This window comes from Ranitomeya imitator, chromosome 2 (assembly GCF_032444005.1).
Source record: "Ranitomeya imitator isolate aRanImi1 chromosome 2, aRanImi1.pri, whole genome shotgun sequence".
In the NCBI taxonomy this organism is placed as follows: Eukaryota; Metazoa; Chordata; class Amphibia; order Anura; family Dendrobatidae; genus Ranitomeya; species Ranitomeya imitator.
In genome coordinates, this window is record NC_091283.1 from 761,438,504 (window position 1) to 761,451,675 (window position 13,172).

Consider the following 13,172-nt stretch of genomic DNA (forward strand, 5'->3'; position numbering starts at 1 on the left):
CCTAAAAGCGCTGATTTTGAACAAAGAAGCCTGCCGGTTACCCGCGCTGAGTTCAGGGGCCGCCGGAGAGGTAAATATATCAATATTTTTTATTTTAATTCTTTATTTTACACATCCCTATGGATCCCAGGGCCTGAAGGAGAGTTTCCTCTCCTTCAGACCCTGGGAACCATGAGAATACCTTCCGATACTTGATGTCCCATTGACTTGTATTGGTATCGGATATCGGTATCGGCGATATCCGATATTTTTCGGGTATCGGCCGATACTATCCGATACCGATACTTTCAAGTATCGGACGGTATCGCTCAACACTAGTCATAAGTATAGAAAAGAACATCTAAACAAGCCTGATGCATTTTGGAAAGAAGTCATGTGGACCAATAAGGTTAAAATATAACTCTTTGGCAACAATGATCACACGTATGTGTGGAGGAAAAAGGGCACATGTTTTGGGGTTGTGTTGCGTCCAATGGCACAGGGAACATTTCACGGTTAGAGCAAAGAATGGATTCAATTAAATTTCAACAAATTCTTGACATCTGTAAAAAAGCTGAAGTTGAAAAGAGGACTTCTTCAAATGGATAATGATCCTAAACACACGTGAAAATCCACAACAGACGACCTCAAAAGGCGCAAGCTGAAGGTTTTACAATGGCCCTCAAAGTCCCGTGATCTGAACATCATAGAAAATTTGCGGCTAAACCTCAAAATTGCAGTGAATACAAGACGACCCAGGAATCTCACAGAAAGGGAAGAATTTTCCAAGAAAGAATGGATGAAAATCTCTCAAACAAGAATTGAAAGACCCTTTTGCGGCTACAAAAAGTGTTTGAAGCTGTGATACTTGCAAAATGGTATTACCCATGGAGGGTGGCCAAGCTGTTGCATAAGCCTACTTTTTGCTTTGTAATTTTAAAAATGTAAAAGATGAAGATATGTATTTTTTGCCTAAAAAAAAAACAAAAGAAATGTGTCATCTTTAACTTTAGGCCTTTTAGAGATCATTTATTCTTTAACTTGCTCAACCGTTAACAATAACAGTAATTTTGACATGGGGTGCCCAAACGTTCACATGCCACTGTATATACTTCAAACAGAACACAGGTAACATACGTCATTATACTTTTCTGTACCTTTTCTCCAGGTGTTACAGATATTCTCCATACACAATGTGTGTAAGATGGATAACCACTTGGATAACCAGGAGCGGAGAAATTGCCACTTGACTCCATTAAAGTTTCTCCACATGCTTTAAAATTAAAAAAAAAGAAGAGAAATAAACAATGATGTGTCGTGGCATACACATGCAAGTATGCTAGAAACCTTTTAGGCTCCAGTAATCCTTTTTTAGGTGCATTAAGGAGTCTTAATATAAAGTGGAGTTTATTCACTAGTCTTGATGAGAAGTCCGCGGCAATGAGAAAAATGTAATAAAGAGGCATAACAGCTTATAAAACAAAAATACAGAAAGAAAAAAAAAATGATGGATCATTACCTGGACATTTGTACAGTTTCTTTGCTTGTGCTATATCACCCCGACTGAGCCGCATGCGTTGCCCAATAGTTTGAATATGGCTGAGAGGCTGTCGAGGACGTATTGTGTCATAGTATAAACCCCTATTGACAGAAAAAAATATGTTGCAGAATATGTTCTTAATAAAATGTCCACAATAAAACAGTTTTCTCTCTTGATCTTTTTTCAGAACACTGAACTTTACGGACATCTCTGAGCTCTATTTCAACACAAAAAGGTCTTTCTTGGCATAAAATACATTTTATAGTATAAAGTGGGGCTGAAAAAAATCTTTTTAGATTAACGATAAATACGGATGAAGATCAAGATACTAAAAAAATGGTAAAGTGTAAAGCAGATGCCTATGGCAAACAATCGGGCAGATGTTTTCATTTTTCACAGCACCTAAAAGAAAAATCAGATGAATATATATGATTCCCAAGGGCAACTAGGTTTAATGAATGAGCGCTACTGAATCACTTGTTTAGGCTTGCAGGTGATTGGAAAAAAAAATGTTAGAAGGGTTGTTCAGGACTGCAATATCGATTACTTGTCCTATCACCGGGGTAGTAAATATCTGCTCATCAGGCCAACCCCTCGAAAAAACTAACGCGAAACGCGCATCGGGGTGTCAGCACCATCTTAAAGGTATAGTACTCATGAACTACCAATGATTCTTTTATTCACTTATCTTACACTGTTATGAATTATTCCAGAGTTATTCTCTTTATCCACTTGGATACATGCACACTTGCACTTTCCTATTGGACATGAATTGAATTACTTATTCATTTTTGAACTGAGGCATAGCATGATTCTTACCGAAGCAGGTTTTTGCTTATTGAAAGATTTGACACAAAATGCCCTACTTTTCAAATTAGTAAAATTTTCAACATATTTTCCATTGTGGTTATGTTACTGTGATGTGATATTATATTCTTTTAGATTGTTGCTCTCATTGCACTGTTGTCCCCTTTAATTGGATTTTAACATACACTCTTCTATTTTAATTATTATATCAATAAAATTTGTATATTTTTATGGCACCTAGCTTCCCTGTTGCTTTGTTTGATGTGTTGACTCCGTTTGGAAGCGCCAATTAGGCCATTTTTTCATATTTCTTTGATGACTATTTAACATAGTAACATAGTAACATAGTTAGTAAGGCCGAAAAAAGACATTTGTCCATCCAGTTCAGCCTATATTCCATCATAATAAATACCCAGATCTACGTCCTTCTACAGAACCTAATAATTGTATGATACAATATTGTTCTGCTCCAGGAAGACATCCAGGCCTCTCTTGATAGTAACATAGTTAGAATAAGTTGATTAATGAAGTAACATTGCATTTACGGTTGGACGCATTCTCTTACTTCAATGCAGGTATTTTAGGCCAAAAATACATTTTTGTTGTAGATTTCATACATTTTTTTTCCATCATTTACCTTTTATAGATTGTATATTGATGGCTTCAGAATGAGTTAAATGGGTTGTCCAGGATTTATCTTTAGGATATGTGTGATCGCTGGTGGTGATCACCACCCGATGTTGTCAGAGGACGGAACTGCTCAGTTATGGAGTTACACAGCTCTGTCAATTGTATGGTGGGTACTGCACATCGCCCAACTATTCAAATCAATGCGAAGTGGATGTGCAGTACCTGGCAGCGGCAACTATTCCGTCGACAGTGCTGTGATGTGCTACATGCCCAGGTTTGATCTGATATTCATCTTGCACTCAGTCATGCAAGTCAATGAGTCCATGGAAAACATCGGACCGCACTTAGATGACACCGGAGTGCAGTCTGATTTCCACACACTGACAGAATGGAGAAGATGGAGAAAATTGTAAGACTTTTTAACCTATCTTCTTTTACAGCATTTTCATCAAATTCTGTTCCTGATCTTCTATTCTGTTCTTTATCTTCTCATCCAAGAGAATTGTATCACACTCTGATCAATCTCTGATCTGAGTGCGATTTGCACAATCGACCAGATTCTCTGGGATGAGAGAATCTACGGTCATCCGCATCTTCCCTTAGAATGGATGCATAACACTGTGCAGTGCACCAGTAGCCAGTGATGAGACAGTGACCCACAAAGTTCAAACATAAAAGTCTTTTTAATGTGTTATCTTCAAGCAGAGAAGGTTCCAATCCACACAAATGCATATAACTTCAGTGTTCAATTTGCACCAGTTCATAACAGCATCCTTTAGATTGCAGTCACTACACATGCTTGTCCTCACTGACTAGTTCCGTGGGTGTCCTGCACCGCTGTATCACAGTTTCTAGTCACAGCCGTACACAGCCCTTGACATCCTCTTGTCTGCAGCTGTGACACACGCCAGTTCTTCCTTCGGGCACAGAACAGTCTACCTCCGCTTCACCTCCGGGCACAAGACCTGTCCACATCCGTGACCAGTCATCATGGACAGCAGCATCACTGTGTATGCTGTGGGTTGTCAGGCATCACTCTGGCCTTGACACACCTGAGACTCCTCAGCCTCAACTCTCTATACTACAGGGCTTTTAGCAATTGTAATCACAGCTACACCTGCGACTACAACGCCCCCTCATGGCCTCACTACGCATCTGTGCGTATCCTGGGGAGAACAAACAGCGCCCCCTAGCTGTAACAGGGGTCACTGCCTCACATATACCCATCCCCTGTTCAAACCTGTGGGATTGAGCATTTGTCACCCCGCATGGGCGCGAGACAAGGCATGTGCATGCCCCTATGACATCCCCGCCTGACACAACACTAAGAAACCAAAGTAGGGACCGGAACCATCGATCGGCGCATGCATCCCTCCCCTTTGCATTTCTCCACCATACTTCCTTAAGGGACCACCACCACCCCATGTTGCTGATGACATGCTCACATTCATGTTTTACCATAGGTTTGGGCTGGTTTTGACTGGTCTCGACCTTGTTTATTTTGGATTCACTAACCCCGCAGCTCATCCTGTCACCTAAATACCTGCCTTCAGGCCCCTGGTACCGGTTCCTCCGTACCCTTACCCGTGCACCGGTGACTATGTCACGCTGAAACGCCACAGACCGCACTGGCAACTCCAAGCATATGTCTGTATTACGTCGCATCTGAACCTGAGCCTCCCGCCACTGCTGTCTAGCGAGCACTCTATCTAATTTATATCAACGCAAGATAAATAGGAGTAATAGGTCCAGTTGTATAGAAACGTGTAACTGTTATTAATCAAAACAATTAAAACTTTACAGACTAGAATCAGGTATTGATGGCTACCAATGTCCAGACAACCAATTATATACTATGCAACCCATAAAGTGCTTAGTGCATGATTATGTGTGAGGGAATGAGTATTAAAGGCCAAAATATTCCAGAGATCATTGTAAATGCGCGCACAATCAATAGAGCCTATAGCATCCCCCCATCAGCATTGCTTACCCATAGTATATCAAAGTCCGGACACGTACCACGCTGACACCGACGCGCATTTCGCCTTTCTTTCTCATGGTGCGGTAATGTGTCATGTATGAGGCCACATATTAATACCCATATCTCCAGGTGTCCGTGATGCCGGCGCATGTATCCGGAAATACGCGCCAGGTGTTACATCACTTCCGGCTGGGCGTACTAACGATGAGTGTCAGTCGGGCCCGTCGTTGCTGACACGCACACGTCACCACCCAGCACCATCAGAGATGTCCCGGATCACGTAGTCCGCAGACATGCACACATTGGACTTCTAGGAAGATGGAACAGGGAACGTATACCAGCTGTTCATAAAATATAAAACAAAAGAGAAGGTGCATATATATGAAGGTGACATTAGTGCACTAAATATAAATATCAAAACTCACTACATCATATAACCAGTTGTACACCTATACTCAAGTGCAAGTGAAAATGTTAAAAGTCCAAATATTGCCCATTATACTAATACAAACTGTATAGAATATATAAATATTAAATATAGTGAAAAACACCAATATCACAAACATAATGACATATAGTTATAAAATTGTGCATAGTAGATTTCCAATAATTAATGCCCATAGCTGAGATGTTGGAGATACAGGTTTTACATGATTAGCCCAGATCGATCTCTATCACTTCACACATCACGATGATACGAATAATTGATCACTAAAAGAACTAACAAGAATAAAGAGTACAAAAAATAAAAAAATTAATTGAAGCAAAAAAGACACAATGTACAAAAACAAAACACAAAAATGTGAATTCAGGTTCATAAATATGAGCTGAAGCTCAACTGCTCATTAAGACCTGCAGGCGTCACGGTATTAAGTCCCGCGATCACCTGCATTCTCTCTGGGCAAGCACCCGCTTTGTGTCACCCCCCTTATGCCAGCACGAATCCTATCAATCCTCCAAGCCTGGAAACCTGCTGGGTTGCAATTGTGTTTGAGGCGAAAATGCTTAGGGATTGTTTTCAAAATGTTTACATCTTCCACATCGCGAGCAGCCTCAATGTCCCTAACGTGTTCGCGAATGCGAACCCGCAATTCACATGATGTTAGTCCAATATATACAAGATCACATTACACTCTATTTGAACAAAAATTAGGCTTTACACTCTCTGATGAGCAAAAAAAAAATTCCCTAATGCCAAATCATTTCCAGCTAAGTCTACAACAGCTAAATATGAAAATTATTTCCATTATCAGGAAAGTGCCTTTGTTCTCAGAATGTAGAACGCATCCCTTCTAAACTGGACTAGGAATATCATGGATGGTCTAAGCAAATGTTAAAAGCGGTTTCTACAAATTTCACCTCGTTCCTCCATTGTTATACTCTTTAGCACTACAAAGGCACCGACATGGTGTTTTTGGAATGGTGTCAATACTAAACTTACAATATTTGACTTGTTGACTAAGGTTTTAGTGGTAAAGGACAGTAAATTCATGTCTTAAAACTCAGCCGTAATGAAATTATAAAATTAGCTCAAATCAGAATCCAGAAAGTCTTTGAAGAAAATCTGAAGTCTTTGGGCCAAAAAAAAAAAAAAAAAGCTCAAACAATAATTGTCTCAAAGAATTCTGACTGCTGCAGCCAATCACTGGGCTCATTGGAGATGTTAATGTAGTTGGCACAAGACTGATGGAGCAAGTGATTGGTGGCAGCATTCAAGGGTACTGTAGTGACTGCTGCAGGTCATCAGGAAACGCAGGAGGCAGTGATGAAGAGCTGAGATTGGAGCGAGTTTCGAAGAGAAAAAAGTTTTAAATAGTTGACATTTAGGTTATGTAAATAAAAATGTTTAGAAGCCCCTTTAACCCCTTAGTGACAGAGCCAATTTGGTACTTAATGACCGAGCCAATTTTTACAATTCTGACCACTGTCACTTTATGAGGTTATAACTCTGGAACGCTTCAACGGATCCCGCTGATTCTGAGATTGTTTTTTCGTGACATATTGTACTTCATGTTAGTGGTAACATTTCTTCGATATTACTTGCGATTATTTATGAAAAAACCGGAAATATGGCAAAAAATTTTAAAATTTTGCAATTTTCAAACTTTTTATTTTTATGCCCTTAAATCAGAGAGATATAGTTAATAAATAACATTTCCCACATGTCTATTTTACATCAGCACAATTTTGGAAACAAAAATTTTTTTGTTAGGGAGTTATAAGGGTTAAAAGTTGACCAGCAATTTCTCATTTTTACAACACCATTTTTTTTAGGGACCACATCACATTTGAAGTCATTTTGAGGGGTCTATATGATAGAAAATAACGAAGTGTGACACCATTCTAAAAACTACACCCCTCAAGGTTCTCAAAACCACATTCAAGAAGTTTATTAACCCTTTACGTGCTTCACAGGAACTGAAACAATGTGGAAGGAAAAAATGAACATTTAACTTTTTTTTGCAAACATCTTAATTCAGAACCATTTTTTTATTTTCACATGTGTAAAAACAGAAATGTAACCATAAATTTTGTTATTCAATTTCTCCTGAATACGCCAATACCCCATATGTGGGGGTAAACCACTTTTTGGGCGCACCGCAGAGCTTGGAAGAGAAGGAGCGCTGTTTGACTTTTTCAATGCAGAATTGGCTGGAATTGAGATTGGACGCCATGTCCCGTTTGGAGAGCCCCTGATGTGCCTAAACAGTGGAAACTCCCCACAAGTGACACCATTTTGGAAACTAGACCCCTTAAGGAACTTATCTAGATGTGTGGTGAGCACTTTGAACCCCCAAGTGCTTCACGGAAGTTTATAACGTAGAGCCGTGAAGATAAAAAATCGCTTTTGTTTACACAAAAATGATCTTTTCGCCCACAAATTCTTATTTTCACAAGGGTAACAGGAGAAATTAGACAACAAAAGTTGTTGTGCGATTGCTCCTAAATACGTTGATACCCCATATGTGAGGGTAAACCACTGTTTGGGCGCACCGCAGAGCTTGGAAGGGAAGGAGTGCCGTTTTACTTTTTCAATGTAGAATTGTCTGGAATTGAGATCGGACACCATGTTGCGTTTGCAGAGCCCCTGGTGTGCCTAAACAGTGGAAACCCCCCACAAGTGACACCATTTTGGAAACTAGACCCCTTAAGGAACTTATCTAGATGTGTGGTGAGCACTTTGAACCCCCATGTGCTTCACAGAAGTTTAGAATGCAGAGTAGTAAAAATAAAAAATATTTTTTTTTCCACAAAAAAGATTTTTTAGCCCCCAAGTTTTTATTTTCACAAGGGTTATAAGAGAAATTGGACCCCAAAAGTTGTTGTCCAATTTGTCCTGAGTATGCTGGTACCTCATATGTGGGGGTAAACCACTGATTGGGCGCACGGCAGAGCTCGGAAGGGAAGGAGCGCCGTTTTGGAATGCAGACTTTGATAGAATGGTCTGTGGGCGTTATGTTGCGATTGCAGAGCCCCTGATGTACCTAAACAGTAGTAACCCCCCACAAGTGACCCCATTTTGGAAACTAGACCCCCCAAGGAACTTATCTAGATGTGTGGTGAGAACTTTGAATGCCCAAGTGCTTCACAGAAGTTTAGAATGCAGAGACGTGAAAATAAAAAATATTTTTTTTTCCACAAAAAAGATATTGTAGCCCCCAAGTTTTTATTTTCACAAGGGTAACAGGAGAAATTGGACCACTAAGGTTGTTGATCAATTTATCCCGAGTACACTGATGTGCCATATTTGGGGGTAAACCACTGTTTGGGCGCACGGCAGAGCTCGGAAGGGAAGGAGCGCCGTTTTGGAATGCAGACTTAGATAGAATGGCCTGTGGGCGTTATGTTGCGTTTGCAGAGCCCCTGATGTACCTAAACAGTAGTAACCCCCCACATGTGACCCCGTTTTGGAAACTAGACCCCCCAAGGAACTTATATAGATGTGTGGTGAGAACTTTGAACGCCCAAGTGCTTCACAGAAGTTTATAATGCAGAGTCATAAAAATAAAAAATATTTTTTTTTTCCACAAAAAAGATTTTGTTGCCCCCAAGTTTTTATTTTCACAAGGGTAACAGGATAAATTGGACCCCAGAAGTTGTTGTCCAATTTATCCCGAGTACGCTGATGCCCCATATGTGGGGGTAACCCACTATTTGGGCGCACGGCAGAGCTCAGAAGGGAGGGAGCACCATTTGACTTTTTGAGTGCAAAATTGGCTGTCGTGTTTGGAGACCCCCTGATGTACCTAAACAGTGGAAACCCCCAATTCTAGCTTCAACCCTAACCCCAACACACCCCTAACCCTAATCCCAACCTGATCCATAATCCTAATCACTAACCCTAACGATAATCACAACCCTTACCCCAAAACAACCCTAATGTCAACCCTAACCATAACCCTAATCAAAACCCTAAATCCAACACACCCCTAATCCTAATCTCAACCCTAACCTCAAACCTAACCCTAATCCCAATACACCCCCAATCACAACCCTAACCTTAACCCTAATCCCAAACCTAACCCTAATCCCAAGCGTAACCCTAATGCCAATCCTAACCCTAATACCAACCCTAATCCAAACCCTAACCCTAATCCCAACTCTAACCCTAACCTTAGCCCCTACCCTAGCCCTAACTTTAGCCCCAACCCTAACCCTAGCCCTAAGGCTACTTTCACACTTGCGTCGTTTGGCATCCGTCGCAATTCGTCATTTTGGACAAGAAACGGATCCTGCAAATGTGCCCGCAGGATGTGTTTTTTGCCCATAGACTTGTATTGCCGACGGATCGTGACGGATGGCCACACGTCGCGTCCGTCGTGCACTGGATCAGTGTTTTGGCGGACCGTCAGCACAAAAAAACGTTCAATGTAACGTTTTTTTGTACGTCGCATCCGCCATTTCTGACCGCGCATGCGTGGCCGTAACTCCGCCCCCTCCTCCTCAGGACATAGATTGGGCAGCGGATGCGTTGAAAAACTACATCCGCTGCCCACGTTGTGGACAATTTTCACAACATGCGTCGGTATGTCGGGCCGATGCATTGCGACGGCCCCGTACCGACGTAAGTGTGAAAGAAGCCTAACCCTAAATTTAGCCCCAACCCTAACCCTAAATTTAGCCCCAACCCTAACCCTAAATTTAGCCCCAACCCTAACCCTAAATTTAGCCCCAACCCTAACCCTAAATTTAGCCCTAACCCTAGCCCAACCCTAACCCTAGCCCTAACCCTAGCTCTAGCCCTAACCCTAATTCTAGCCCTAACCCTAGCCCTAACCCTAGCCCTAACCCTAGCCCTAACCCTAGCCCTAACCCTAATTTTAGCCCCAACTGCTCTTCTCCTGCCGGCCGGCAGATGGAGACAAATGGCGGGCGCACTGCGCATGCGCCCGCCATTTTCTTTTGCCCAGAAGATGCCGGCGGCCAGGAGGAGCAGCAGGAGGATCCAGGGACACCGGTGAGTATGATAGGGTCCCCGAATCCCCCTATTTCTCTGTCCTCTGATGTGCGATCACATCAGAGGACAGAAAATTACACTTTGCTTTTTTTTTTTTTTTTTGCGGTCGCCGGTAAACAGATAATTAACGGCGATCGCAAAACAGGGGTCGGTAAAATCGACCCCGATCATGCTCTTTGGGGTCTCGGCTACCCCCGGCAGCCGAGACCCCAAAGATTCTCCCTCGGGCCGGCCGGCCGGCGCACTGCGCATGCGCCCGCCATTTTGAAGATGGCAGCGCCCACCGGGAGCCACGAGGAGCACCGGGGGAGATAGGTGAGTATCGGGGGGCTATCTGGGACCCCCTTTCTCTGTCCTCTGATGTGCGATCACATCGGAGGACAGAGAAATTAAAAAGAGATCGCGTTTTGTTTTTTTTTGCGATCGCCGGAAAACGGTTAATTACCCCCCCCCCCCCCCCGAATCATGTTCTCTGGGGTCTCGGCTACCCCCGGCAGCCGAGACCCTGGAGAAAATCCGACTCTGGGGGGCGCTATTTACTTTTTCCACAGCGCAGTTAATTAACGGCGCTGTGGTTTAAGTACCCTTAGCGGCGGTCGCTAAGGGGTTAAATAATAGTGGCTAAATACTGAGACAAGCAGTGCAAATAGCTCCATTGCAGTTGTTATCTAAAGAGTAACCGTCATTTTAATTTCATAAATCAATAGTGCACATGAAGAGAAGCAACTTTGTAATATGTCTTATCAGAGAAATCTGCTTCTTACTCCTGCTGGATGGACTTTTCACTCTTGATCAATGGGTAAAATCTGTTACTAAGATAGGAGATGACAGTTAGTGCTTCTAACATTCTATGGAGAGGGTGAGGAGGAGCTAAAAAGAGACACAGATTCTACTGCAATTTCTACAGAAACGACAGTTACAGTTCAGACAACTTTGTCAGCACCGACTATCATCTCAGTGATAGAAAGATTCTATATTCACTGGATACATTTTACCCATGGATTGAGAATGACTGATCAGTCCAGGAGGATTATCACCCGTTTTTCTCTTAATTGAAGTTGACCCATGTAGCCTGGGTTTTATACTTCAAAATTTACATATTAGTCTCTGAATTTACCGCTGATAAATTTCTATCAAGGAAAGGAAAGAAGTAGATTAAAATAGAAGTAAAAAACTATATTTTATTACTTCCAATGTTAAAATGTTAATTAAAAATAAAACAAAAAGAGGCGCTGGATATGAATATAAGTATAAAAGGAGGAGAAAGAAGCAGATTTATCTGATAAGATATTTTACAAAGTTTCTCAGTTTCACATTTAGTATTGATTTATGAAATATAAATAACGGTTGCTCTTTAATTTGGTCATGCACCTTATCTTGTTAGTTGTCGGTCAGTCGTCCATATAAATGACTGATATTCCTCATATTCAATTATGAAGTGTTTTCAATAAGAAGTGAGGAATAAGACATTGACAAGATACCAGGAAAATTGGATTTGATCTACGCTTCTGGATTATCAGTCAAGGATCCAAGGACCCAAGATTAAGAAAATTGGTTTATTGTCAGTGCGTTTCAAAGTCATCACACTCCTCCTTCAAGACAACCACATGGTCTTGTGGTTGTCCTGAAGAAGGAGTCTGATGACTTTGAAACGCGCTGACAATAAACCATCATACATCAGGTCAGCATATATTTACATGTCTACCTCTCCTGCCTAACTTGGACAAGACCCTATTTACAGTTTACGGGTTTTTACGGCATTATCAAAAATAAGACATTATCAGACACCCCTAGTAGCAGCTCACCTTGTATGGCAACCAAAAATGAGGCTTATTAAAGGGAATCTTTACAAAAAAAAGGTGTCAACTATGCAGTCATAAGAGTCATGCCACTACTTGTGCTGACAGTAGAGTCAAACATGCCCAATCCTTTTTCCCAAAATCTGCCATTACAGAATAGTCAGGACACCCCCATACATATTTAGCCGGTTCTGGGCCAAATCACCATTTGCTTACGTACATTTAACCCCTTTACCCCCAAGGGTGGTTTGCACGTTAATGACCAGGCCAATTTTTACAATTCTGACCACTGTCCCTTTATGAGGTTATAACTCCGAAACGCTTCAACGGATCCTGGTGATTCTGACATTGTTTTCTCGTGACATATTGTACTTCATGATAGTGGTAAAATTTCTTTGATAGTACCTGCGTTTATTTGTGAAAAAAACGGAAATTTGGCGAAAATTTTGAAAATTTCGCAATTTTCAAACTTTGAATTTTTATGCAATTAAATCACAGAGATATGTCACACAAAATACTTAATAAGTAACATTTCCCACATGTCTCCTTTACATCAGCATAATTTTGGAACCAATTTTTTTTTTTGTTAGGGAGTTATAAGGGTTAAAAGTTGACCAGCAATTTCTCATTTTTACAACACCATTTTTTTTTAGGGACCACGTCTCATTTGAAGTCATTTTGAGGGGTCTATATGATAGAAAATGCCCAAGTGTGACACCATTCTAAAAACTGCACCCCTCAAGGTGCTCAAAACCACATTCAAGAAGTTTATTAACCCTTCAGGTGTTTAATAGGAATTTTTGGAATGTTTAAATAAAAATGAACATTTAACTTTTTTACACAAAAAATTTACTTCAGCTCCAATTTGTTTTATTTTACCAAGGGTAACAGGAGAAATTGGACCCAAAACGTTGTTGTCCAATTTGTCCTGAGTACGCTGATACCCCATATGTGGCAGTAAACCACTGTTTGGGCGCA

The 13,172-nt window shown here is 41.2% G+C and overlaps 1 protein-coding gene across 1 annotated transcript in view; it reads right to left on the reverse strand.

Annotated features, from left to right (window-relative positions):
* TLL2 (tolloid like 2) overlaps positions 1–13,172 on the reverse strand; it is a 295,163-nt gene that overhangs the window by 70,344 nt on the left and 211,647 nt on the right. The window contains exons 8-9 of the mRNA XM_069753374.1: positions 1,499–1,620; positions 1,137–1,252 (exon numbers count right to left, since the gene is read on the reverse strand). Of these exons, the coding sequence (XP_069609475.1) occupies positions 1,137–1,252; positions 1,499–1,620 (238 nt within the window). The remainder of the gene's footprint in view (positions 1–1,136; positions 1,253–1,498; positions 1,621–13,172) is intronic.